Below are 25,311 nucleotides of genomic sequence, written 5' to 3'. Positions count from 1 at the left end.
ATTGTGATACAGGTGGTGTGGCCTAGCGGCAAGAAAATTTTGGCCAAAGAAATGTGTCTATGGAAGATACCGAACAACTAAAGGTAAACCGGATTCCGAAAGGTGAAGGAGGAGATGCCGAGGAGAACCCCGCAGATCGGACGAGCTTACCGAGCTTGCGGTGTATGATTCCGAATGGATTCGTAACACAGACTTTTGCAGAATAAACTGAGCTCTCGGGCGGGCGAATGGAAAGCCAAGAAAGAACGTCATATTTTCCAGGAGACTGACCGAGGACATCGGAGAGCCTCCGAAAGACGGCATTCATGAGCTTTACCCGATTTCGCACAATTGGTCTTCAAGTCGCGGCTTTAACTTGACAGGTCAAAAAGAACCCGATTAGCCCGACTTCCAAGAATCTTGCTGAGTGCGCCAGGATTTCAACATTCTTCGTCGCTTGTCAAGCATACATCACACGCTCTCGCCATGGCAACTTCTAACCCATCAGATGAGTTCACCATACTCACTCCGAATGCCATGCTTGGCTACGGCTATGACTCAAATCATTTCTGGTACGGCATCAACAAGTACAAGCCAAGTGCGATCATCGTCGACAGCGGCTCCACTGATGGCGGACCGTATAAGCTCGGCATGGGCAAAATGACATGCGGTCGCGGCTCTTACACGCGAGACCTCGAGCCCATTCTCGCAGCATGCTATCACCACAAGATAAAGGTCCTGATTGGTTCCGCTGGAGGTGACGGAAGCAATAAGCACGTCGCAGAGATGCTCGATCTGGTCAAGGAAATTGCGGAGAGCAATGGGTACTCGTTCAAAGTTGCAACGATTCAGGCGGGTATGGATCGAGAATGGATCAAGACGAGGATATCTCAGAATCGAGTCGGACCGTGTGGTCCCGTGGAGCCTCTGGTATCCGAGGTCGTGAATGGTGCTGTAGATATTGTTGCACAAATGGGGTCTGAGCCGTAAGTCTGCTTCTGAATTTGGGATTTTGATACACTCGGCTAACATGGAGTTCAAGATATATCGAGGCATTAAAGGGAGATCCGGATATCATCATGGGCGGAAGATCCTATGACCCTGCACCCTTTGCTGCTTTTTCAATCTCCCGTGGAGTGTTGCCCGATGTTGCATGGCACATGGGAAAGATCATGGAATGCGGTGGCATCTGTGCCGTACCCAAGGGACGATCGATGGTCGCAACCATGAGACAAGAGTCCTTTGACCTCACACCCTTGTCACCATCAGAGCGATGCACCCCTCTCTCCGTGGCAGCGCATACACTCTACGAGAAGACGAGACCGGACCGCCTTCCTGGCCCAGGCGGCATCCTCAACCTCGACAATGCCAAGTACGAACAAGTCACCCCAAAGACGTGTCGTGTATCTGGGGCCCGTTTCGAGACGACGCCATATCAAGTCAAACTCGAAGGCGTCACGCATCTCGGCTATCGTACAATCTTCATCGGAGGCATCCGGGATCCCATCTTGATCGATCAGATTGACGACTTTTTGGAGAGAGTCCGCAAGTACTCCCAGAATCTGTTCCCGGAGCTCGATAAGACGAAACAATGCCAACTATTGTACCACGTTTACGGGAAGAACGGCGTGATGGGACCGCTGGAGCCAGCCCAGGGCCGTCCCCACGAGATTGCTGTGCTGGGAGAGGTCGTTGCACCCACGTCTGAACTCTCTCATACGATCGCGAACAACGTTCGGGCTTCGATCCTGCATTTTGCGTATCCGGATCAAGTCGCAACGACAGGAAACTTTGCCAGTCCCCTGTCACCACATGAACAGGATGCCGGTGCTGTGTTCAAGTTCAGCCTGTACCATCTGGTGGACTTGGATGTCGGCGAGGAGTCGTCTATTTTCCCTGTGCAGCATACGTCCATCAACTCTTCCAAGTCATCGTCAACTCCTTTACCCTGTCTTTCCCAGGAGAAGTTCGGTGAACTCGACAATGGCACCCTCGCACCTTTGACGAAGAAGATGGTGCCTACAGAGGAGACCACGCTCAATGAGGTCGCGCGCATCATCCGATCCAAGAACTCTGGACCGTTTGAGATGACATTTGATGTCATGTTTGACGACCCTGCCGTCTACAGGCGCGTCAAAGACTCCAATATCTTCACCAATGATACGATCAAGAAGCTGTACCGCGTCGAGGACAGCGACATCTTGACAAACATGTACTTTGATCCAGCCCTTGCTTGGAAATGCACAATCAAACGCCCATGGGCCCAAGGCAGCGTTGGCGAGCGCGATACCCTCGGGACTCAGCAGCACGCACCTCTTCTTAGCATCCGGGTTCCTGCGGCAAAGGCAGTCAATGGAGTTACAGCAAATGGGATTCACCCTGTCACAGAGGCTTTCAAGAGCGCTGTCAACGGAACGACCAAGTCCGTGTCGCGAGGGGATCTCACGGCGCAAGGCGTTGTAGAGGAGATCTGGGCAGGCCTCGGACTCCCTTCCAACTCCTTGGGCTCAGTGAACTTGAAGAACAGTGGTACCCCGACTTTGCCATCATCTTTCAAGATTGGCATCCTCGCCCAGAGCTCCATCGCGTTATCAGCTCTCGCTGCATCACAGATCCACGCCCTGCGCAACGCCGCCGCCGTTCCCAAGGTTGAGGTCCCTCTCCAGCACGCCACAGTCGAGTTCAAGTCCGAAAGACTCTACACTCTCAACGGCAAGCCGACACCATCACCCTGGGGTCCCATCGGTGGACTGCACAAGACCTCGGACGGCCATGTCCGGATCCACGATTCCTTCCCCAACCACGCTGATGGGATTCTCAAGATGGTGGGCTTGCCTGTTGGATCGAACAGACAGCAACTATCTGACAAGGTTGCCGATTGGGCCAGCATCGACCTTGAGACGGCCGCCACGGTGGAGGGAAAGATGGCGGCCTATGCCCTGAGGTCCTATCGCCAATGGGATGCTCTCCCACAGTCGAGAGCCATCAGCGACTTCCCCATCGACATTGCTCAACTCTCATCAGCCGGGCCCAAGGGTCTTCCCGGAAGAATGGTCAGCGGCAACGCAAAGTGCCTCCAAGGACTTCGCGTCGTCGAAATGAGCCGAGTAATTGCTGCACCCTTGTGCGGGAAGACGCTCGCAGCTCACGGCGCAGACGTTGTTTGGGTCACTTCACCGAACCTGCCCGACCTCCCAACCATGGATCGTGACTTTGGCAGAGGGAAGAGAACAGTCCAACTGGACATCCATAACCCCTCCGAAAAGGCCCGGCTGCTGGAACTGATCAAGACCTGTGACGTCTTTGTTCAGGGATTCCGACCCGGCAGCCTGGCCAGCTACGGCCTATCGCCCGAGGCGCTGGTGAAGATCAACCCGTCCATCATCATTGCCAACATGTCTGCATTCGGGCCCCAGGGACCTTGGTCCAACCGTCGAGGCTACGATTCGTTGGTGCAGACTTGTTCGGGCATGAATGTCTCCGAGGCAGAGCACGCCGGGCAGGGAGAATCTGCCCGTCCGACTCCCTGTCAAGCTCTTGACCATGCTGGCGGGTACATGCTCGCAACAGGCGTCACCGCAGCTCTATACAAGAGAGCGACGTCAGGGGGATCGTACAAGGTCGACGTTTCCCTTGCGGGCGTGATGAAATACCTGCGAAGTCTGGGGCAGTATTCTGGGGCAAGCGGATTCGAAGGAGTTTGTGACTTCGAGATCCCCGAGGACGTCCCCAGCGAGTTTTTCGAGACTCGAAAGACGGGTTTCGGCCCCATGACAGCAATCAGACATACTGCCCGGGTCGAAGGTTGCGAGATTGGTTGGGATGTGATGCCGAAGCCGCTAGGTTCAGATGCTGCGCTATGGTTGTAACGAGTAGAGAGTTGTGGTTTGTGCGAATCGAGACCAATTCGTGTTTAATGAAGATCTACAAATGTTGTAAACTTGCTGCCTCAATACAGCATTTTGATCAATTTGGAGTAACGTAATAATATGCCCTTGATGCCCCGTCCTCATCGGGCTTTCCCAAACCCTATCCCAGTATCCGTAGGTGAACACAAACCATCCTGTTACCTGGTATTCCTAATCCAACGCCTTGCTAGTACTCCTAAGATGTCCGATTCCTTGACCCTCGAAGTCATACGTCACGCTTCTTGCGGACGAGGCCGGCTCCCAATACGTTGACTTGCGGAGTTTCCCCACCGTTCGCCGCTGCGGCCGCGGATTCGTCTTTGGACTTCTTTCGGACGAGCCCCGTACTGAGGACATTAACCTTGGTCGCCGGCTCATCCAAAGTAGGAGTCGCAGAGTCCTCCGGACGCTTGCGCTTAATAAGGCCCGAGATGACATTCACGGCGTTCGCCGAAAAGCCATTTGACGCTGGCGGTAGAGTCTCCTTCCTGCCCACAACCTGCATGCCCCAGTTGTCTCCCATGCCGACCTCGCTAATCCATCGCCGCGTACCGCTAACTGCGATCTCTGGTTTGGCAAAGTCTAGGCGTAGAAGGAGCTCATTGACTCTCTTGTAATCGTTCTCATCGACAATCTTGCGGCCCCTACCCTCAGCAGGCCAGTAGTAATAGGCAGTCGAGATTGGCTTGTCTAGCAGGTAGTTACGCTGTTGAGTCTTGATGCGTGGCTGTCTTGGCTTCACGACTCCCGTCAACTGAGATTTGTTCTTCTTATGTTTGTTTTTGCTCTCTGGCTTCTCTGGCTTAGTCTTCGTCTTAGTCGGTGTGCCAGAAGGTGACACGGGGAACAGCTTTCGAGGTGTGGACATGGGCGTGACGGGCCGTACTGTCTTCTGCTTGCTAGGCGTGACGGGCGGGTTGGACGTATCGAAAGAAGGGTTCGGTGTTGGGAGATTTGCAGAGGCACTGTCAGTCTGCACTTGCTCGGCCTCCTCATCAAAGACAATCCAGATGAAGCCCGTGAGCCGCCCGCTGGAACATTCTTGTCTGTATGCCATCATTTCCCAGAAGGTATCCAAGCTCTTTACGCTCTTCCATTGTCCAGTGGTCTTGATTTGCTTCGACTTGCCCGCTTCTTCATCTAGCTCGTCTCGGAATCGGGATTTCGGATCGTCTGGGAAACGGGGGATAAGGCATCGTGCGGGTACCCAATCGTATTCCTTGGTGTAATGCGAGATCTTCTCGAGAGCGTGACCCAGGACCCAATTTGTCGCGCTCTGTGGGGTCTTGGGCAGGAATGCCTTGGTTTCGTAATTATCGAGTCCCGGGATGACGAGGTAGCCTTTGACAGTACCCCATGGAGCTCCCTTTCCCACGGGAGGGTTTTCCAAGAGAGGGTCCAGGACTTTGCACCACCACTTCACTAGTCCTCTGTCATCGAGCACATGCTTGCCACTGTACTCGACGGACCCAGGGAAGAGATATTGATCTTGAGCCCGGGCGAAGAGACTGACGATGGATTGGATGCCCTTGCGCCTGCGCTGCTCGACCAGGTACGAGGCAAAGGCACTGCTAATCTCCTTGATTGGCGACAAGGTGCCTTTGGGAAGGTTGAGAAGCTTCAGGTAGCCAGTTGAATCGGCCTTGGCGACGAAGAAAGTGCTGGAGTATGCAGTCGTGTAGATGTAAACCTCTAGCGCGAGGACAAGAACTTGCTTCGAGGCAGTCTCCTTTGCTTCTAGCGCAGCGTCGGTAGTGCTTGAGGAAATATCGATGGATATTGCAAGGAAATGCTTCTCGCAAAAGGTCTTGTCTTCGCGTTCTTCGGGGGGTGCAGAGTAGAGGGCGTCCGTCTTGGTCGGAGGAGTTGAGAGGTGGTAGATGCCAAAGCGGTAGCCCTTGGGCAGAACAGCCGACAGTTTCTCGAGGAGAAGTGCACTGCTCTGGGAGGTGGTCTTGGTTCGGCTTGGAGTCGCCATGGTGCTTGAGATGGAAGCTTTTCAGTTGAGAATTGATTCTCCCGAAGAGATTGTCATGTCATGGTTGTCAATTGACGAGAAGGCTGAAAGGAATTGGACTTGAGGGGTTGGTCAAGCAGGCTGAGCAAGCTGCAGGAGCCGTCCCTTCCCTTTCTTTGAGGGACGCGTCGCAGCTCTTCACATGCGTGTCAGGAATAAGTGGAGAAACGCGTTGGGTTTAATTGAAAGGAAGCTGCGACAATTGAGCCACAGAGTACGTACTCATCCCAGCCATGTGTGGGGGCCGTGCTCAACTCGAAAGGCAACTAGGTCTCATCAAGACTAGCTCCGGTCGCTGCATGATCCGCCTTCCGCGCGATGCCACGTGACGTCGAGAAATTGTTCCGAGCGCCCATCGCGAAAAAGTTCCCAGCATCAGGAGCTCTGGCTATACGACGGTACGCCCACACCAAATTCCGCACCATACCGCCGTCCCTCCCTCGCCGACCGCCCCCAATGGCAACCAACGGCTCCCGGTCAGCATATAGCCTCACGAGGCATGCCGCGAGGCATTGCCAATCGGCGGCAAACTCACGAGTCGTCTCTCCTATCCAATGCCTCTCCCGATCCTTTGCGACGACCAGCTCCCGAAAGGATGCCGAGGCGGAGAGCAAATTCGACCAATTGTCACGGAAAACCGAAGAGGCTGAGCGGCCCGACGAGATCAGACAGCGCCCGAGATGGTCATACACCCCCGAGGGCATGAAGGCGCCCTTCTCACCTCACATCACCAAGAACCCGGCGCGCAGTGTTTGGAAGGTCAACGAGGATCCCAAGAAGCTGGATCAGATGTACGTGAAGCTTTTGGGCAGAGATGGAGACAAGATGCTGCCGGATGAGACCAAGTGGCTGGCGGTCACGCACAAGAGTTTCGACCAGGGTCGCCGGGGGTTCAATGACAAGCTGGCATACTTGGGTAAGGACACACGACTTTGCTCCCAACCAAGCTTCACTTGCGACAATTACATGCGGGGGAAAAAAAAAAGGCACAAGAAGCTGACTCGAGCCATTGGGCAACGTATTACAGGTAGACAGGCGGTTATTCTCGAGACCACGAACCGCATACTGTCGGGGACCGACCCCTTGAAGAAGGCAATCGTTCCCGAAAAACTGTATCAGCGAACACCCTTTGAGCACCCGGCTCTCACGAGAGTCGATAACCTCAACGCCCAGCAGCCCCAAAAGGTCGTAACGAAAGAAAAGGTCGAGGCGCTGGCGCTCGCTGCCGGTCTCGACAAAGTTTTGCGATGGAAGCCGGCAAAGGTAAGCCCAAAACTCATAACTCCCTTCGTCCGTCTCATCGGGCCCCCCTCAGGAGGCGATGACACCCTCTTCTGGCTCTGTTTTCTAATAATGTCGCCTCCAGCCCGAAAACCTTTCTGGTTCTGGCCAGCAAATTGTTCTCAACTCGGCAGTCTTTGCTATCGTCGGAGCCATCACCCTGCAGCACGGCGCCGAGGTGGCAGGTAGAGTTATCAGGGACAGAATATTGAGACCGCTCTCGGCGAATCGGTAAAGTCGCTAGAAGAGAGACGTCTGTTGTATCATAGGTGTAAAACATTTGACAAAAAGGACATCAATCCCAGCTGCGGCGCAAGAGAGGTAGCGGAAGCAATATCTTCCTCGTTTTCCCGCAGTCATGACGCTGTGCTGTCGCCGGACCGCGCACAACAAATGTAACAAAAGGATCAGAGATGAACGAATATAGAAGTACATCCCAATGTGGAAGACGCTTTGCCACTCAACTTACTTTAGGTTCCTTAATGGGACCCGTGGTCAGGTGCATGACACGGGATATGGCGCAGTCCGGGGGTTGCCAGGCGAGCCTAATGACCCATCCGTCGGTCGTCGAGTGGAGGGCCCAGGCGAGGTCCTTATCGCGGATACGGGTAGTCATTTCCATCGTGACGAGGTTATTCACAGCTGATTGGTCGACGCCTTTGCCAAAGACCAGCGCCTTTCGAACCATACTGTTGTTTGGGGTCTTTGCAGCCATTCCGGATGGGGCACGATGCCAGTCAAACGCGTGGGAACCAGTGTCACATAAGCCAGCGAGACCAACATCGCCGGCCACAGCGTGTACATAGCCCTCGCCCAGTGGACGGGTTATCTCAGACGTGGATCTCGTGCAGAGGACAAAGGTTTTGAGGCAGGCAAAAGATTCATTCAAGGTAGCCATGCCAAACCCAGGATCTGGATCAACCTGCCAGATGCTCTGGGGCCAGTCATTCGATCCGTAGTGCGCGACTCCTCTACCCAATGGGTCGTGGGCGAGCAGGTCGCTGGCAAGGATGGGCATAGTGAGAGACCTGGTGGCGCCCTGGTAGAGCACGAGGTCCCAGTCAGGGTTGATGTAGATCCGGTCCCACGCCGGGTTTCTATGCTTCAGATCCGGGAACCCGTGGCTGTCGGGCGCCAATGACCTCATCGGCAACCGGATCCTGAAGAAGGACACGGCTTCGCGGCGTGACTCGTCGCACACGCGAAAGAGCGCCGGGCTCCTGTTCTCGCAGTACCAGTTTGCGTTGCACGCCATGTTGCCCAGGTCGTTGCCGGAGGCCTGGACGCCCGAGCCGTCTGGTACGCCTCTAACCACGACGATGCGTGGCCGTTCCAGGTGCATGCGCCAGATCTTGCGCCGTAGCTCGTAGGGCAAGTCAGGGAAGCAATGAAAGACTGCATCTTGGTCGTAATCGTAGCTGTTGCTGCTGCGGCTACTGGTGGGTATTGGCGATGCTGTATCCACAGTTGTGGTCATCGTGGTCGTCTTCGGCTCGCTTCCCGAAGCGGCAACCCAGGTCCGCAGGTCGAAACCTTCACCCGCCTCTAAATTTCTCCAGGGTGTCGGGGGCGTTTTCCGGACGGCGGGCGGAGCATGGATGTCCGTGGTTTCGAGGGCCCCATCTTGGTGCTCGGCCTCAAACACGTCGGCGTCATGCTCGTCTTCAGCCTGGGGAGGCGGAGGCTGGCGTGATGTTGACCGAACTGGTAAATCCATCGCCTGATGTGACGGGGCAGACGCCGTTGAGTTTGATAGACTGCCAGCGTCAAGGGCGTTGAGGGTCGGCCTTATTGGGTCCGCAGGATCAAAGTGTCAGACAGGCGCTAGGTTTCTGAAAAGTTCGGGGGACAACGCTAGCGTAGCTCCGACGACTCTGAGCTAAGGTAATGTGCTGCAGTGCGAAATGGAAGATGATGGGCGATATGATCAACTGTATCAAGATGAGAATGAGCGTCCCCGTACCGGCGTACAGCCTCAGTCTCTGTGTCGTGGTGTAGCCTCGAGTGTGGGGTGGGAGGCAGAGGCACTGGATGTGGAAATAAGGGACGACGTTTGTCTGACAGTTGGAGAAGGTTCCACGACAGTGAAATGCGTGATGCGTTTGGGCTTCACAATACGAACGCGGACACGATGAGGTGGTTCCCCTTTTTGAGTTGAAGAGACGGGGATGGTGGGAGTTGTCGATGAGTTAATAATCAGTGCCACCTCGTTCTAGAAGGGAACCTCTGCGGTCAACTGGCTGACTAAACTTCCTCTAGAGGCACCGTACTCGGCTCCGTCTTTTGTAGCAAAAGACCCCTCTGCAGGGAGTTACCGTTTTTGGAAATGGTTTGCGGGCAGTTTGCGAGAAGTGATGGTAGATATTCTACTATGAGCTGGGAGCAACCAGGAAGAGGCCCGACTGACATGTCTGGCAGTTGGATCTTAGCGCCTGAATGACGCTGTGACCCGCCAATGCCCAAGTCATACCTTGTTGCTTCATGAGTTGTGTCTGCTGGTTTCCCCTGTCAGATTGTGTCAGATCCCATCAAGCACTCACAGACTCGACACACAAGCATGTGTCCGCCCGGCACTATCCTCATCGCCATGGCGGGAACCGTTATGATGTGCTACCAGGGTCCCTTGTCCAGGCTTGTATCCTCTTCTTTGGTCGTCTTGGAACGATTGCAAACAGCCTTAATCGCCATTGGGTACTCTCAGCCGGGCTACAGCTACAGTCTACGGATGATGGGCATGGCGATGAGCCAATCACCGCAGAGTCTTTGCAACTTCACACAACCGTCTGAAACTTGCAAACACCAGCATCTTCAACTGACAACCTGCTTCTCCATCGTCTGTGGCTCCCACCCCAAACTATGCTCATCCCCTTTTTGCCCTTCCTAGCGCCACGTTACTGACTGCAGCGTCCACTTACTAGGACCAAGTATCCTAATGAACGACTTGCCTTATTGAGCCCGTATCTCGTATACGCATTCCCTCTCCAGTTCGCATCGCCGGACTACTCTGTTCAAGCTTCAATATCTTCCACGCGGCCCTTGCCAGTACTCGGACGCGTCGAAACCATGTTACAACGACATAGCCCTCGAGGTCGGCCCAATTAATTGAAGACGAGTCTCTTTTGACTTCGTTTGACACAAGTCTATGGTTTACTGTAACTTTGCAGAAACGCTCTTGACTTCGACCTCTGCGCTCTTAAGCCTGTAAATGACAGAACTCTCGCGGCTGTAGGCTATACCCCAGCTTCTCCCCGATGCTGACTGGAAGTTCTAAAGATGACTCTGCTACTTGGACGATGCGTGAAGGAAAAGGCCTGACTGACGTCGCGAGACCCGGGGCCGTGGCCGCAAACCTGCCACTCCCTTCAATGATTCGGGCCCGGCTAGACATGTATGGGATCCTCGCAAGGGCTTCCCACCTTTCCATGTTCCACTCCAGTCCATCCCGGTGCGGACCATCTCAGGGTCTGAGTGGAGCGGAATCCCGCCGCATATGGCAAGTGGTATCTCGACTTACCCTGAAGAGAGATCGACGCTCCATGTTTTAGGCTCGAGGGGACCATGACTATCAGAGCTTCTTGTATACATACGTCCCCATCCGCCTCTGAATGTTTCTACTAGATGTTCTTGGCTTTTTCATCCATCTAGTCATCATCTCACCAGGTGCTGGTTCAAGAAACACATCTTCGTTTCCTTCGTACTCGACTGCTGGCAGCCCTTTCCTTTCTAGTTGGTTGCCTTTGATACCCCATTCTATTTCTATTAATGTCACGGTGAATTCCTTTTTACGACTGTCAAGCAAAGTCCATTACTTCCCATCATCATGGACATGTACGACAAAATATCATCACCTGAAGATGTTACGGAGAGACCCCACGCTCCTCCATCTCCACCAGCCCCAAGGCATCAGAGACTGACAACCTTTTGCATCGGGTTCTTGATGGTATTCTCCATCTTCAGCGTCGGGAGAGAGATCAAAGACTACTTCCACCAAGAACCTAGCCTCAGCAGCCAAACGATAGCAAGACGAGACCTGGGTTCCTGGGGCCAAGCCATCGACGCAATTGTAACCCCAGACACCGTCGAAGCCATCGGCAACGACCCAAGGCTAAGAAGGACATTAATGTCCATGGTCGATTATACTTTTGATCTCACAGACCAACTAGCCACCCGCTATGAGTCACCTGAACTCCAGGAGACAAGGGAAGCATTGCAAGAGTACAAGAAGCACATCAGGAGGAGCCTCGAAGGGTTGAAAGATGACGAAAAAAGCTCGAGTCAACTCCACAAACGACAGCTTCCAAGTCTCGGAGAACTCTTTGGAGCGGCAGTCTCTGGAGGTAGCGCCGATGGTGGTAGTGGAGGAGGAGGCGGTGGACTTCCTAGCCCGTTCAACCTTCCACTCCCCGGGGCACCAGGAGGTTCTCCAGGCGGCGCCCCCGGAGGCGGCACCGGCCCCCTCGGCCTCCCTGGTCTCCCAACTCCAGGTGGCGGCGGTGCCGATGGAGGTGGGATGTCAGCCGGTATACTCAGTGGCCTCCTCCAACCCCTGAAAGACGGGCTCAGCAACGTCGGAAATCAACTTGTCGCCAACCTCAACGGTCCAGGCATGTTCCTCGGCATTGGTGTCGGAGCCGGAGCGGCTCAGGGGCTCAACCTGTCCACACAAGCAAAGACGATGGAAGTGGCAGCAAAGGTTGCGGCAGACAACAGGATGGAAGCCACTGGTCTTAACCCAGCCATCCAGAACCTAGGCGTGGGTCTTACTTCCACCCTCATCGGCGCCATTGACTTCAACAGCCTAGGCGGCAACCTCACAAACCAGCTACAGCCCATCGCCCTGTCTCTCGCAACAGGTCTCGGAAACGGCACTGTCGCAGGCCTGAAGCTCAACGCCAACGCCGCGAACCTCGAGCCCGTAAACGACTCGTCCATCCCAAACGTCATTGGCACCTTTGGATTCGGTCTGACGAAGACCGTGACGGCTAACCTCGACATCAACCAGCTCTTCAACTCGGCCAATAACCCCAACACAACCAAACAAATCATGCGTATCCTCCCGGCCGCGGCTTCGGGCTTTGGAAAAGGCCTGGGTCAGGGAGCGACGGTCGGATTGGGGCTACAGCCCGACTCCGCGGTACCGATGCAGCAGATGCCCGACGACCAGATCGACTTTGGCGGTATCTCGCAGACGTTCGCCAAGGGTCTGACGAGCAGCTTCCTTCAGAACGGTACGGCGACCGAGCTGCTCAACAAGGTAGGCGGATCGATGAACATGAACCAGAACGGTGGAGGGATTCCGGCGACCATTAAGTTCAACGGCATGGACATCCAGGTCAGCAAAGTCGCGCAGGGCTTCGCTCGTGGGTTCCTTCAGGGCGCGGGCGATGCGATCCAGGGCATGGGCGGGGTGCAGTCTCTCTTCGAGGGCAACGCCACCATGCCCACCGGCGCGATGCCCGATGCCAAGCTCCAGTTCGACGACTCGCTCGGCGGCGCTGCCAGCGGGTTCGGAGTCGGAATTGGTGGTCAAGGTGTTCTCGTTGCGTATGGACTGGCTAGCAAGCCGCGAGGAAACACACAGCCTGCAGCGAATGCGCCGGCGGGCCCGGCTGCTCGCACACCCGCCCAACGCCGCGATGTCGAACTGGTCTCGAGACAGGATCCCCCGCCAGTAGTCTCAGTCAACGCCACTGAAGGACTCAACCTGTCCGTCGTGATCAACGCGCAGACCGTTTCGATGGCTGCTCAAGCTGGTGTCAACGCTCTTACCTGCCAGGGCGTGGGCGGCTTGGGCCTCATTGGCTTCGGACTGATTCGTAGCAAGACCATCGCACTGGATTCCTTCAACAATGGCAACGTTACGAAGACTGCAAAGCAAGTGATTCCGACTGGAATCATTAAGATCTCCAATGAGGGGCATTCGTACGCTATTGACGGACAGGTGATCCGAGACTCTCTTGGACACTCGATTATCAATACTGCGAATGGCATTGAAGTCAACGGATTTAAGCTCCCAGGCTGGATCGCCTTCTTGGTTCTTCACAGTAAGTCTGGCTCTGCCCGTGTAACCACCTGTCACATAACTGACATTCACATCTCACTAGTCCTCTTCGCCATAATCGCTCACATCAATATCCTTCCTTTGGCCATCGGGCTGGAGCATATGCGCAACCTCCTCCTCCGCATCAACGCCCCTCCAATTCTGCAAAAGATCGAAAAATGGAACAACATTATGTGGCTATTCGTTATGGGCCCTTCAGTGGTTGTGGTTCTCATCTTTGGCATACTCGTGACCGCGAAGTCTTCTCACTTTCGCACTGCTCACGGTGTAAGTCTTTCCCCCGACCATCTCAGCTTTGGGATAATCGTTTGCTAAATCACATCTCAACAGATCATAAGCCTCTTCACGACCCTAGTTGGTCTGGCAGCCTTATTGATGCACCTTGCCATCAAGGCCCGCGCCCCGCCTCAACTCCCAAACACCTCCCGCTCCGCCCCTACGCCACCAGCGCCCCTCCTCAGCCTTCCCAACATCCGCGTCATGATCAACCAGCTCTTCCTGATTCTCTCATTCGCCTCTGTCATCACCGGATTCGCCGACCTCAGCTCCGTGGCTCTGTGCTTTACGCAAGTTGTTCCTTTTGATTTGGCGCTGGTCATCGGATTCAGTCTGTCTACGGTCTTCGTCCTCGGGTCCACAGTCTCGGGACTTGACATTGCGCTTACGATTCGGGACTTTTTGAAGCATAAGAAGGCCCTGAAAGGCGGCGATAAGACCGATGCAGCTGAAAGAGGCGCGGAGAGAGGCGGTGTCATGCAGGGTAAGATATCCCAGCCAACAATGGTAGACGAGAAGGGCGCGTTTGCATAGCTGCCCGGCTTACGTTTAGACGAGCTTGAGAGGCTTTGAGCTGTGCTCAGTCTTTCTGATGTCGTTCTTGTATCCTCAAATTGTATTTTGTATAACGCACCGGCGCATGGCTTAGTGGATGGGCAAAATTGCGGAACATAGGACGGGATCACCGGCAGGAGTTTGGTTTGGGATGCACCCAGACTGCATGAAGAACATATGTATTCTGACATGACGGACATGACAACAGCGGAGATACTCCTGACGATTATAGTGCTGCGGAAAACGGGGCGGCCTTGACTCTCATTATACCCAAGCTTGCTTCAGGAGGCAGGCTTTGAATTTCATACCAAATTGGCCGATTCAGAAGGTCTTCCTTCTTACGCTTGGTGAAGGAATACACGCATATGTATTGCGACATATGTTTTCGAATCTCTAAACTCATCTCTTCTGGTATTTTGACAGTCCTTCTCTTTGCCGCATCTTTCTGTTGCAGCACACATACTTTTGACATGGCTCTCGTCCTCTTTCAACGCTCCTGTCTAAAGAGACAACCCGGCCTCTCTCACTCACCACTCGTCGACTCAGTCGTCATCCCATAAATGCCAGCTACTACTAGGCCTCACATCGAGCACCGATCTCCTCTTCTTCCGCGGTCCGGCAACCTCACGGCCGTTACTCAAAAAGAACTCCTCCGTCTCGCAACCGGGTATCTGCCTCACCATCCCCAGCCCAGCAAGGTCCGTCTTTGTGCACTTCATCCGCAAATGCCGGAAATACTTGCGGTAAAACATTCTCTGCATGACCAGGTTGTCGGCCACGTTCTTGGGTAGGTAATCCCCGAGCTGTGTCCGTAACGCTTCCAGCGCCGTGCGCTGGTTGATCGCATCGGGGGGCTCGTAGTCATTGCTCAAGAGCAGCCGCGGGACGTCGTGGTAGAATGCGTTCTTGGCAGGGATGCCGCTGGTGAGATAGCCCTCATGAATCATCCACACCGGGAACCGGGCCGCCGCGCGATCGTCCATCAGCTGGATCGCTTCCGTGTAGGATTCCAAGTTCGCCAAGCTCTCTGCAAGCGGCGCACACCCCGGAACAGGCGTCAAGTCCCACGTCTCCGGCCCGCCTCTGTCGCGGGTGCCGAAGTGCCGGATCCCTACGCTGAGCGGATCGAACGCGAGGCAGTCGCTCAGAAAGATGTCGAGGGGTATCTCACTGCTCCAGGGGAACGTGAAGATGACGGTGTCAAAGTCCGGATTGATGATGACGGGCCAGGCGATCTTGTTGGTTGGGTGCATCGGCAGCTGAACGCGGTAGAATGCGCGTGTCTCAGCGCGGCATTCCCTATTCACCCACATCAAGGCCGGGAGGGTGTTGTCTGCGCTCCATGCAATGTTGGAGGCGAGGTTTCCCAGTGCGTTTGGCGCAAAATGGATCTTTTTCAAGTCGTTCATACATCGAATTTCTACGATGCGCGGCCGTTCGAGATAGAAGCGTAGGATCTTGGACCGAAGCTCCGGCGGTAGGCGGGCGAAGGGATGGAATGCAGTGAGGGGTCCGGGGGTCTCGGCAGAGCAGCAGGGTGCCACTTGCTGGGTAACAGGAAGCTCAAAGGAGATCTGCGATGGGGCAGCTGTCGGCGGTGGACCAGGAGGAGGGTGTGTGATTGTCCAAGGACCATACGGGACCCCGGACCGGAACTGGAACCGGTCCTCGGGCTTGACCGGCGTCGGGGGCCGATGGAGGTCAACATGGCGGCGCTGTCCGCAAGTGGGACACGGCGCGGAGGACGACGGGAAGGTTCCGATGGAGGCACCGACACTCACACTGAGCGAAGTCGACGAGGATGACGACGAGCTCGAGGGGACGGTGGTGGTCTGAGCGGTGGTTGATGTCGCGGGCGAGTGCGAGGCGGAGGTAGCAGCGGTTGAGGACGAGAGGCCGGAGTCTGTTACGGCATCTGACTCGCTCGGGTGCGCAAGCGTTGCTGAATGCCGTGGTATGCGACTCTGGCTACCGCGAACATTGTGGTTGTGATTTCGTGTTGCGGTTTGGGTGCCTCGTTCAACGCTTTGGTCCGTCTCTCCCCCTCCATTTGGTGGTGGAAGTGGTGCTGCTGATGTTGCTACTGCGGCTGCTGCTCGCGGCGAATCCTTGCGAGGCCGGATACGAACAGAGAGGCCCTTCAGCCAAATTTTCTTCCATTTCTTTTTGACTTGCTGCTGCTGATCGCCGTTCTGGTTCTGGTCCTTGGCCCGGAGCTGGGATGTGACTCCGTCCAAGTTGCTGTTTGCGTCGGGCGCCATGGTGGGGTGAGTCGGGCGATGAGCCCTCGTCCCGGTTGAAGCGTCCTCCCTTCGGCGTTCCCTCGTATTCCCGAACCGCGAATGATGGCCCTCTTTTGGTGCTGTGAGAGCGGCGATAAAGCGTAATAGCTTCGCCGGTGATGGAGTAAGGCTTTGCCTTTGAGTAACTTGTTGACAATCCAGATGATGAATGCCAATGTCGCTGCTAAGGAGCTGTTCTTCAGCCGCCGATGGCTGTTGTGAGGCTGGTTGTGAGAAGTGGGGTTCCTCTGGGTAAGTCGAGGGGGGAAAAGAGCTAGAGAGCGAGAAGCGGGTGGTGAAAGGATGATGGGGAGGAGAGGCGGTAGTAGTGCGGGTGGGAGACGCGGGGGAAGAGGAGGACATGTTGGTCAAGTTAAAGTTCATCCATGGGCCACGGCCGCGTCTGGAAAGGTCAATGTTCAGTCACGTCGTAAGGTGGTGTCGGTGTGTAGCCGATGTGATGTGGTGGTCAATGGTCGTCTTCGGAAAAGCTTGCTCGCACGCTCTCAGGCACAGAACATGTTTATCGGTTATGGATGGAACTCACCAGCTTCAGTGCTCACGGCTTAGCTCACAGAAATGCGCTGAGCGGTTACGAAGAGTCAGGCTGAAGGGTATGTGACAGAAGAACCAGGCAGGATTCGAAAAGGAAGGCAGACAGACAGGCACAGGCACAGCAAGGAATTGGCTTTGCGATATGCAGGCATGATCATCCGAGATGCGGTGCGATCACTGCAGTACCGGTTCGTTCTGTGGCCTCTTCCCGCGTTGTGGTTTCTTGGCCTGACGGTCGTTTTGGTTGCAGACCGTGACCAGCTGAGGGGGAACGCGCACTGAGACAAGCTTTCGTTGGAAACGGAGAAGGGGGATGTTTGGGACTGCAACCAACCAGAGACGTAGTCAGCTCTTCGCTGTCAGCTCTTCCAAGTTCCCAGCCTCCATCAGCTTCATCATTGATGACAACTCATTGAAGGCTCAAGGTAATCCACCAACTAGCCACCTGTTCACCTGTCAGTCTGCCAAGTCTTGGTAGCATACTCTTGTCAAACGAAGCCCCTTTGAATAGCGTTCTGCATCTGCCGCTTCCTATTGCTTCCATTGGATTTACCCAAGGTACTTATTACCTGAGCGTCTCCAGAGGAATCGAGTGAGTACGGACCATCTGTGCCCGATCTCAACCTTGGAACGCCGTTGCAGCGCCCGCCTGGACCTCCCACGTGCTGAAACGTGCAAAGGGGGGGCGGATGCGACGTTTGACCGGAAGAATGACGCCGACGCCTACATCTCTTTGCCTTGATGCTTTGCAGTGTTGAGGATTATATATAAGTTACTGGTGTCTGTACATAAAATGGATAAATGGCCATGTACGCTTGTAGCGCCGACCGATGCAGACACAAATCTTGAGAGCAGCATCTCACCTGCATGAGCACGATCGAACATGCCAATCCCAGAGTCTGACGTGGTAGCATCCGGAGCTATGCCGTCAATGAACGTGAAGTCCTGGTCTTGCCATTTCCTTGCCGAATCGATCCCCGAACCCCGAGTTACCAACTGGACACCCGGGCCCGTGTGGGCCCCGGAGGTTGTTCCCGGAAGTGGACCCAGTGCCGAAGCCGGCTACTGACGAGCCCGAACATGTAAATTGGTAGACAAGCGACTTACACATCTACTACGCAGCAACATTTTCAACTGAAAGGACTCGGGACTCAGGTGATAAGATTCGGGTCAGTTTCAAGATAATGCTTGTTGCTCGATGACAGTCTGGAGTGAGATGAATGAGGGGTCCGGTCAATTGCCACTGGAGTCCCAGGCATGAGGAAAAGTCACAGAGGGGGCAAAGTATTTTATGTGGCGAAACACACGCTTTATTATCTATATCGTCAAATCGTTTGTCAAAGGTCCATCCATAGCCGAGCAGAGAGATCCGAAGATGCTCCCAAAAACCGCTAGGCCACTATCGAAGAAAACCACTACCCCCACCACAAACCACCACTGATAACCATTATCAGACCCATAGCAGAGTCAAGAGAAGAGAATATCCATCCGTGCTCAGACAAGTCCCTTACAGAAGGACAGCGGCAGCAAGAACGCTGAAGGCAAGAGCGCCGAAGCTGGCAGCGAACTTGCTGGTGCCAGCCGTGACGACAGGGGGCCTGGCGGTGGCAGTGCCGGTGGGGTTGCCGCCCGCGGGGGGAGCAGCAGAGTTGGCCGGGGGAGTTCCAGCAGGAGGAGCTCCAGCGGGAGGGGCACCGGCAGGGGGAGAGCCAGCAGGGGGAGCACCGGCAGGAGGAGTGCCAGCAGGAGGAGCACCGGCAGGAGGGGTACCAGCGGGGGGAGCACCAGCGGGAGGAGCTCCAGCGGGAGGGGTGCCGGCGGGGGGAGCGCCAGCCGGGGGAGCACCAGCCGGGGGAGCGCCAGCCGGGGGAGCGCCGGTGGCAGGGGGGTTGGCGGCGGGCTTGGTCTCGGTGGCCGGGACGTAGGGAGTCTTGGTGACGGGAGGCTGGGGGATGACGATGGTGCTGCAGGTGGTACCGTCGCAACCGACAGTGGTGACGGGAGGAACGGGGATAACAATCTTGCAGGAGTCGCCGGAGCAAGGAGGCTGGGGAACGGGGCAGGAGCCGTTGCAGCCCTTGACCTCGATGTACTTGTCGTTCTTGTACTCGTACTTCTTGTTGGCATCGGCGTACGGGCAGGACTCGAAGACGCAGGAGTTGTCCTTGCAGACGTACTTCTTGTTGCACTCATCACCGGAGCAGGTCTCGACCTTGCAGACGTTGCCGTAGCAGACAATCTTCTCGGAGTCGAAGTCGGATCCCTTGATGACATACTCGCACTTGCCGGAGACACACTTGATCTTGCGGCCGCAGTCGTATCCGGAGCAGACCTCAGGGTGCCATGTGCCATCAACCCAGACGAGACGGCGCTGGCAGTCGGCACCGTAGCAGGGGTAGTCGAAACCGCAGTAGTCACCGTAGGCAACGATCTTCTTGTAGCAGTCATCACCGTAGCAGGGAACGCCGAAGCACTTGCCGTTGGAGCACGGGTTGGGAGTGGGCTTGTAGCAGAAGGGACCCTGGCAGTCCTGGCACAGAGGGCAGTAGGTGGTGGTGACAGTGGTGACGCCGGTGGAAGCGGTACCGTCGATGGTGGCAGTGGTGGTGGCAGTGAAGGTGGTGGTGACGGTGGCAGTGGTGGTGACATCGATACCGCCATCAACGCGGATGTAGATGGTCAACAAGATCTCGGCAGAGATGAGCTGACGCTTCAGGGATCCGCTGGTGTTGCGGCCACCACAGCGCTCGCCAGAGTTGCCGGGGCAAGCGATGTTGCATCTGTCCTCAGAGACACGGGTGGCAGTGGCATCGCTGACGATGTCACCGCAGAAGCAGTCAGAGCCGAACAGACCGGCGTAGCGCTTTCCAGCGGGGCAGGAAGCGACGCAAAGCTCGAGGGTCATGGAAGAGGCAGACAGGACCAGGTCGAAGGTAGGGAAACCAGTGGTGGAGCCGAAGCAGCCAAGCAGAGAGAAGTTGCCAACGTTGCTGGGGTTGGGGATGACCGTGGCAGACGGGGTGGCAGACGACGAGGTCGAGCTGGTCTCGGTGCCAGTGGCGGACGACGAAGTCGAGCTGGTCTCGGTGCCAGTGGCGGTGGTCGACTCATCGGTGCTGGTGGGACCCTCAGAGCTGGTGGTGATGTCAATGGTCGTGACCTCATCGGAAGTCGTGATGGGGACCTCAGTCGTCACAGTGGTGTCCGAGCCAGTGGAGGTGGTCAGACTGCTGATTGTCGTCTGGCCAGTTGAGGTGGTCTGGATGGTGGTGAGCGACGAGCTGCGAGTGGAGGAGGTCGTGGTGGTGTTGGGGAACAACTGTCCCATAGCCACCTGGCCCATGAGGGCGACGAGAGCCGTGCGACGCATGACTAAGCGAGTGACGAAAGCAAGTAAAAGAATGACTAGACCTCGGGTCGTAAACGAGTGAAACGAGGTAAAGAGAGAGGAAGAGAGGAGCTAAGGATGCGGAGTGTAATGATGATGAGGGTGAGGAGGGAAAGGAAAGTTGGACAGAAGCCGGAGAATCTTGTCTTTCTTATACGTTCTGGAAACTCCCTTTCCTTCCCTCATGTCAGGCAAAGATTCATCTCATCGTAGACCGTGTCTCTGGCGTCTCTGGTAGCTCTGCCCATGGGCCATACCTCTCTCCCTTGCTATGGGGCATTGTCTCCTGAGTGACAAGATGAGTTTGCATGCCTTGAGCCAACACAGAGTTTCCTACAGCAAGCGCCACTAAACTCAGTCTCCGTGTCTCGTTCTTTCCATTCTTCCGCTATCGTGTCTCGTTCCTCGTCGTTCGTGTTGAGTTTAGTCAGGAGGTTAGGAATGGATCACCTCGGTCAGGAACTCATCAGTTGGCAATGTCTCACCTTCTCCGCAATCCAACGAGGGAGACCGCCTCAAACAAGGGACCAATCAATAGGTCCGACGAAGGAAGGAAAAAAAAAAACAAAACCCAACGTCGCTAAATCTCAATAAGCGTGCATTCCCGTCCGCTAAGCTTGGAAATTGGGTCTTGTCTGTGGCGTTCCGCCCGGCGCCCTCCCGAGCTTTCTCGTTGACGACGAAGAACATTTTCGGTATCCCTGGGCCAGATCTAACCACCTGGAATCTATGAAATTGCCCATGACCATTCTCAGTCTCGGGCGCCCGACCTCCTTTTGTCGCACCGGCCCCGCTCCGGCGTCTCCAGTCATGTCCCCAAAACCGATATGGCCCTGTCTATCACCATGCGGCTCTCGATCTTCCGATCCATTGAATTCAGCCGCCGGTCAGCGAGTCATACATTGGAGTTTGATGGTCTCGGCCCGTTGACTGTATCAAGTGGAGACGGAGCCCGCAGCGGCAAAATGCACAATATCATCCCTCGCGGGCGCATTCTTTCTTATTCTGTGCGCTAAATGGGGTCAGCGAGGGAACATGACGGCATTAGTTCTCCCCAAACAGACTTAAACTTACGAGATGAGAGAAGTCTGTTGTTGTCCTTGCATAAGCGAGCCATTCTAAAGGCTGGTTGCCCTCGTGACTACCCCACACTCTGTCCCTCGTTGAGCCAACGTTAGATTCCGGATGCAGGCCATTGAATGTATGGTTATTTGTGAATATCGGAAGTGACATATTTGAGATTCCAGGAAAGCCCATTTCGCTCGTATCCATTGTTAGTCTCCAGTGGTTGCAATGGATTGTGGATGCCTTGACATCCACATTGTCAGCATCTCAACGAATGCAAGGCATAAGCCAAGAATAGCTTCAGGCCTTGGACGAATAGATTATGCTCGATTCAACTTCTCATACACAAGAGGGAGGATATCCGCATCATGATTTGATCTTTGCGAAATACCGGTGAAGAGGGAAAACTTGACGGTCCACGTCCAGACCTTTTGGTGCATGCACTTGTCGCTTGGCACTTACAAGCCCGAGACCGGCCTGGATGGCAACCATACCCACTCAGATGCGTGAATTCTGTCAAAGGTGCAAGTCCAGGAATTCCCTCGTGGTGGCTGGAAAGTCGGTAGGTCGAATCTGAAAAGTTTAGAAAGTCATCATAGTATCTCTTGTGCTCCCTGTCTTCCGCAACTTAAGTCCTTCTTTCATTTCTCTTGAGCCATGGCCGAACCCTTGACAATTCTATGTCAGAGATGAAAGTCATACGAAAGAGTCAACCAAAGTGTACGGCCAAGTTCACAGGAATCGCATTGCTATCCTAGAATCGATGTCATTGCTGGAAAATCTTGCCGAATGTTCACTACGAGGGTACTAATGTTTGAAGAGAAAATAGTGATTCGTAGACAGCCCGAGTTTGGTCCTTGTTTTCATCACATTGATTGAAAAGTATCAGTTGGCTAAAGTGACGTTCTGTGACGTTCACCGTTCCAAAAAACGCCGGGCTTCACTTAGGGCAAAGCAGATATAAAATGGATTTGGGTGAAGTTCTGAGTTCCTCCACAAATGTAGGGTCCATGTTGGCAGTAACATAATCATGTTGTAGTTAATAACCAAGTGACCTGATGAAATGTCCTGGAAACCTGACTTAGGTGGTTGTTGATGACACCGAGAATTACGCGCACCTGGCAGAACCTTGAATCATGTGCACACATGTGCACTATTAATAACAAAATGGAGATAGCTTCTTGTGATATGACAGCTTGTTTAGCAAAATCTAACAAATTCGTTTGTGACTACCTACATGTACCTGATGTAAACTTGGTTATCTAGCCCTATTTACGAGGCTATAATCATGAAGGCTTCTGCTAGTATCCACCCCGGAAGCCACATAAAATGATGCATCATCAGATACAGTGGGAGTCCCATCTTAATTGAGTCTAAATAGGGATGGAGCTTGAACGAATAAACATAAGGTTAGCAAAGCTAGTTTTCATCTTTAGGGGGCTCATGAATGCGCTAGGAACTAAGACCATCATTTTATTTTCTTGCAGACGTGTAATACAGCAACAATCTCGATCTAGATTTGTTGAACCATGTAGGTGGGAAACAGATGGGAGTTCTTTTGGATTGTAATTCTTATGTATTGTTGATACATAGATATAACAATGATAAGGATACATGTGCGAGGCATTAAAGAGGCCTCTTGAGTGGTCTACACATACAGATCATCTAGTATTCAAGGATCTTCATAACGTTACAGATGGTAACTTGGACCAGGGCTTTGAAGCGTCACCTCAAACCCTCGAGAAAATGCCGAGAAATACCAGAGTCGGGGCCGCCTCCTGTATTAAATCGATGTATCCATGAAACGAGGCTGACATCTGTACCAGGTCCATGTTAGTCATCGTGAGTAAAGTAGGCAGACACATAAATTACGAATCATGGCCTGAAGTAAACCAATATTCTAGAGGAACATCACGTCTTCATGAATAATAGATTGTATACCATGATTCTTTCTCAAAGGATGTCTCATGGAGTGCCTATGTCCGGGTGTCGAGGGGCTGAAGGGCTTGTTGGTTTCAACATTTGGATATAACCTCAGTATCTAAGATTGGCTGGTGATCCTCTTCTTGATGAAGCCAGGTCTAGTGAGTGGTAGTTAATTCATCAAGGTTAGAACTTGGAATCCATCCGCACGGCTTGCGGATGAATTCATAATTTGGGAAAAGTATCTATGCGTCGGACATTTCCTGAGCTACCACAACTTCTTGACACGGTATAAGCACTTGAATGTTTGTAACAATCTTTTATAGATGAAAGTAATATTTTAATTTACCAAGCACGATTGACAATGATTCATGATCATCATGCAACTGTTCATAAGCTTGATGAGCAACGAGGTCACAGAGCAAATTGGGTAGTGAGAATAGCTCGCTATTCTATTTCGCCTCCTGATACCTCAATCCTGTACTAACCTTCTCAACGTGCATCTCTCGACACTCTCCAAGCCTCAAGGTCACGTGAAATGCCAAATTTGACATATGTCGTCGTCTGCAGAGCTGCGGGCTGATTGTCCGCCTCGTCCCTCCCTTGCTTCTACCCGACGCCACCGCTACATCCAAGCGAATGCCTCAGGGATCAACGCGATTCATGGGAGACTCCTGGTAATTGGACATAAATACCTGCTCTCTGCTCCCGAGCATCATCACTCACCTTGCTCTTGCGACTCTGCCGGTTCAGATAAGCGCGACATATGCCCTGTCCGTCATGTCAGATCTGTGTTTGGGATTCCTGCTATCATTTGAATAGTCCAGTGTCATGCGGTGTTCCAATCAAGCTCCGGCCAGACCATCTCCGAAGTCCTCTTCACGATCAATTTCGGCCTCCATTGAGCGAATAGGAGATTCACCGAAGCATCATGCATCTGGAGCTCGGAATGACGTTCACCGACAATCGCGACGACTGCGTGAACAGCATGCCTGGTGTCGTTGAGTTGCGATACCAACCGTATTGAGGTAGAGAGCTTTTCTCTCGACGTCCCGGACCAGACCACTAGGTAGAAGGCCTTGCAGCTTTCTCACAGCAAGATTTATTCTGCCTAGAGTCATGCAGCAATTACCTGGTCCATGCCGGAAGAAAGAGTTTTGGTGGCCAAAGGGTATCGCCTGGGAACGTTGTTTTTGGACTTCATGGGCTTTTTTGAGTCTTGACTCCCACTGCACGGAGAAATAGTTTAAGAAGCCATCAGTAACTCCTCGTATATTGGCAACGAAGGGTCGCCATTTTCCTGCATTGTTGCGAAGAAACCTCATAAGATGCGGCCCTTTTTGACCTAATCACGATCGACAATCTATTTTCGAGCACATGTAAGAATTGTTTAGTGAACTTTGTGTGTCTGAGGACCTGAAACTATTATCATCCCAAACTTCCTGATACCATGTCTTTTTGGAAAGATCCTCTAACGCATTCATCATTAATGAGAAATGCCCGTCTCCGGTCCAAGACTCTTAGTATGTCACTGTCATGAATTGATGCAGAAGTCTCAAAGTGATGAAGGACTATCCAGCTGTAGAAATCTGTAGTAATGAGATATCATATCTACTACCTCGGCGCAACAAAAAGTCCAAGGTGAAAATTACTAAAGTCTTTCAATGGTGAGCTCACCATAGCAAAACCTTGAAATGTGACGTGGAGTGCTCTTCGAATGGGTGCTAATTTGAGTTCTGTAGTATCCTCAGACTCAACCTCCTAAATAATAAACATCTATTCCTCAATCCTTCAATTTGAATTATGTGGCCCCGCGTAAAGTATTCAGTCGCTTGAATGATTCGCGAAACAACTATGCATGTTGCTTCATATTCCCTGATATCAACTAGCTGTGGCTCTCTTATAGCCTTGACTGTTTACTTGGCATTGAAATCTCAAGGTAGGTTCACTCTTCTTGCGTCTCGATAGTGGAACTTCTATGACGTGTCACAGACTTTAAGTAAGCATGGACTAAGCCCTAC

At 53.7% G+C, this 25,311-nt stretch overlaps 8 protein-coding genes across 8 annotated transcripts; 3 read left to right on the top strand and 5 right to left on the bottom strand.

The window, feature by feature from the left end:
- Window positions 1–465: 465 nt before the first annotated feature.
- On the top strand, window positions 466–3,848 carry BDZ83DRAFT_584455 (uncharacterized protein; the record flags this gene model as incomplete). Its single annotated transcript, XM_060505760.1, has 2 exons — window positions 466–965; window positions 1,022–3,848. 2 exons carry the CDS (start codon window positions 466–468, stop codon window positions 3,846–3,848), a joined length of 3,327 nt encoding a protein of 1,108 aa, XP_060361899.1.
- Window positions 3,849–3,863: 15 nt separating this feature from the next.
- Window positions 3,864–6,256, bottom strand: BDZ83DRAFT_630889 (H3 K56 histone acetylation protein KAT11). The gene has a single exon (XM_060508863.1). The coding sequence runs from the start codon at window positions 5,863–5,865 to the stop codon at window positions 4,114–4,116; it is 1,752 nt and encodes a 583-aa protein (XP_060361898.1). The 5' UTR covers window positions 5,866–6,256; the 3' UTR covers window positions 3,864–4,113.
- A 104-nt stretch (window positions 6,257–6,360) lies between these two features.
- Window positions 6,361–7,420, top strand: BDZ83DRAFT_584333 (RNase III domain-containing protein; the record flags this gene model as incomplete). The annotated part of the gene is made up of 3 exons (XM_060505747.1): window positions 6,361–6,820; window positions 6,932–7,167; window positions 7,271–7,420. The coding sequence occupies 3 exons, from the start codon at window positions 6,361–6,363 to the stop codon at window positions 7,418–7,420; spliced, it is 846 nt and encodes a 281-aa protein (XP_060361897.1).
- A 225-nt stretch (window positions 7,421–7,645) lies between these two features.
- BDZ83DRAFT_584419 (uncharacterized protein) lies at window positions 7,646–8,203 on the bottom strand (the record flags this gene model as incomplete). Its single annotated transcript, XM_060505755.1, has 1 exon — window positions 7,646–8,203. The coding sequence occupies one exon, from the start codon at window positions 8,201–8,203 to the stop codon at window positions 7,646–7,648; it is 558 nt and encodes a 185-aa protein (XP_060361896.1).
- A 183-nt stretch (window positions 8,204–8,386) lies between these two features.
- Window positions 8,387–8,569, bottom strand: BDZ83DRAFT_543030 (uncharacterized protein; the record flags this gene model as incomplete). Its single annotated transcript, XM_060503415.1, has 1 exon — window positions 8,387–8,569. A coding segment is annotated over one exon (183 nt), but the record flags the coding sequence as incomplete, so codon positions are not given.
- Window positions 8,570–11,122: 2,553 nt separating this feature from the next.
- On the top strand, window positions 11,123–14,056 carry BDZ83DRAFT_754886 (uncharacterized protein; the record flags this gene model as incomplete). Its single annotated transcript, XM_060514545.1, has 3 exons — window positions 11,123–13,229; window positions 13,290–13,513; window positions 13,577–14,056. 3 exons carry the CDS (start codon window positions 11,123–11,125, stop codon window positions 14,054–14,056), a joined length of 2,811 nt encoding a protein of 936 aa, XP_060361894.1.
- A 563-nt stretch (window positions 14,057–14,619) lies between these two features.
- Window positions 14,620–16,338, bottom strand: BDZ83DRAFT_654450 (uncharacterized protein; the record flags this gene model as incomplete). The annotated part of the gene is made up of 1 exon (XM_060510719.1): window positions 14,620–16,338. The coding sequence occupies one exon, from the start codon at window positions 16,336–16,338 to the stop codon at window positions 14,620–14,622; it is 1,719 nt and encodes a 572-aa protein (XP_060361893.1).
- Window positions 16,339–18,130: 1,792 nt separating this feature from the next.
- Window positions 18,131–20,722, bottom strand: BDZ83DRAFT_630882 (uncharacterized protein). The gene has a single exon (XM_060508862.1). It carries the CDS (start codon window positions 20,282–20,284, stop codon window positions 18,422–18,424), a length of 1,863 nt encoding a protein of 620 aa, XP_060361892.1. The 5' UTR covers window positions 20,285–20,722; the 3' UTR covers window positions 18,131–18,421.
- Window positions 20,723–25,311: the final 4,589 nt, after the last annotated feature.

Source organism: Colletotrichum acutatum (assembly GCF_030867785.1).
Source record: "Colletotrichum acutatum strain CBS 112980 chromosome Unknown BDZ83scaffold_89, whole genome shotgun sequence".
Lineage (NCBI taxonomy): Eukaryota > Fungi > Ascomycota > Sordariomycetes > Glomerellales > Glomerellaceae > Colletotrichum > Colletotrichum acutatum.
The sequence above is the reverse complement of the archived record's forward strand: the minus strand, read 5'-3'. Positions and strand labels throughout refer to the sequence as shown.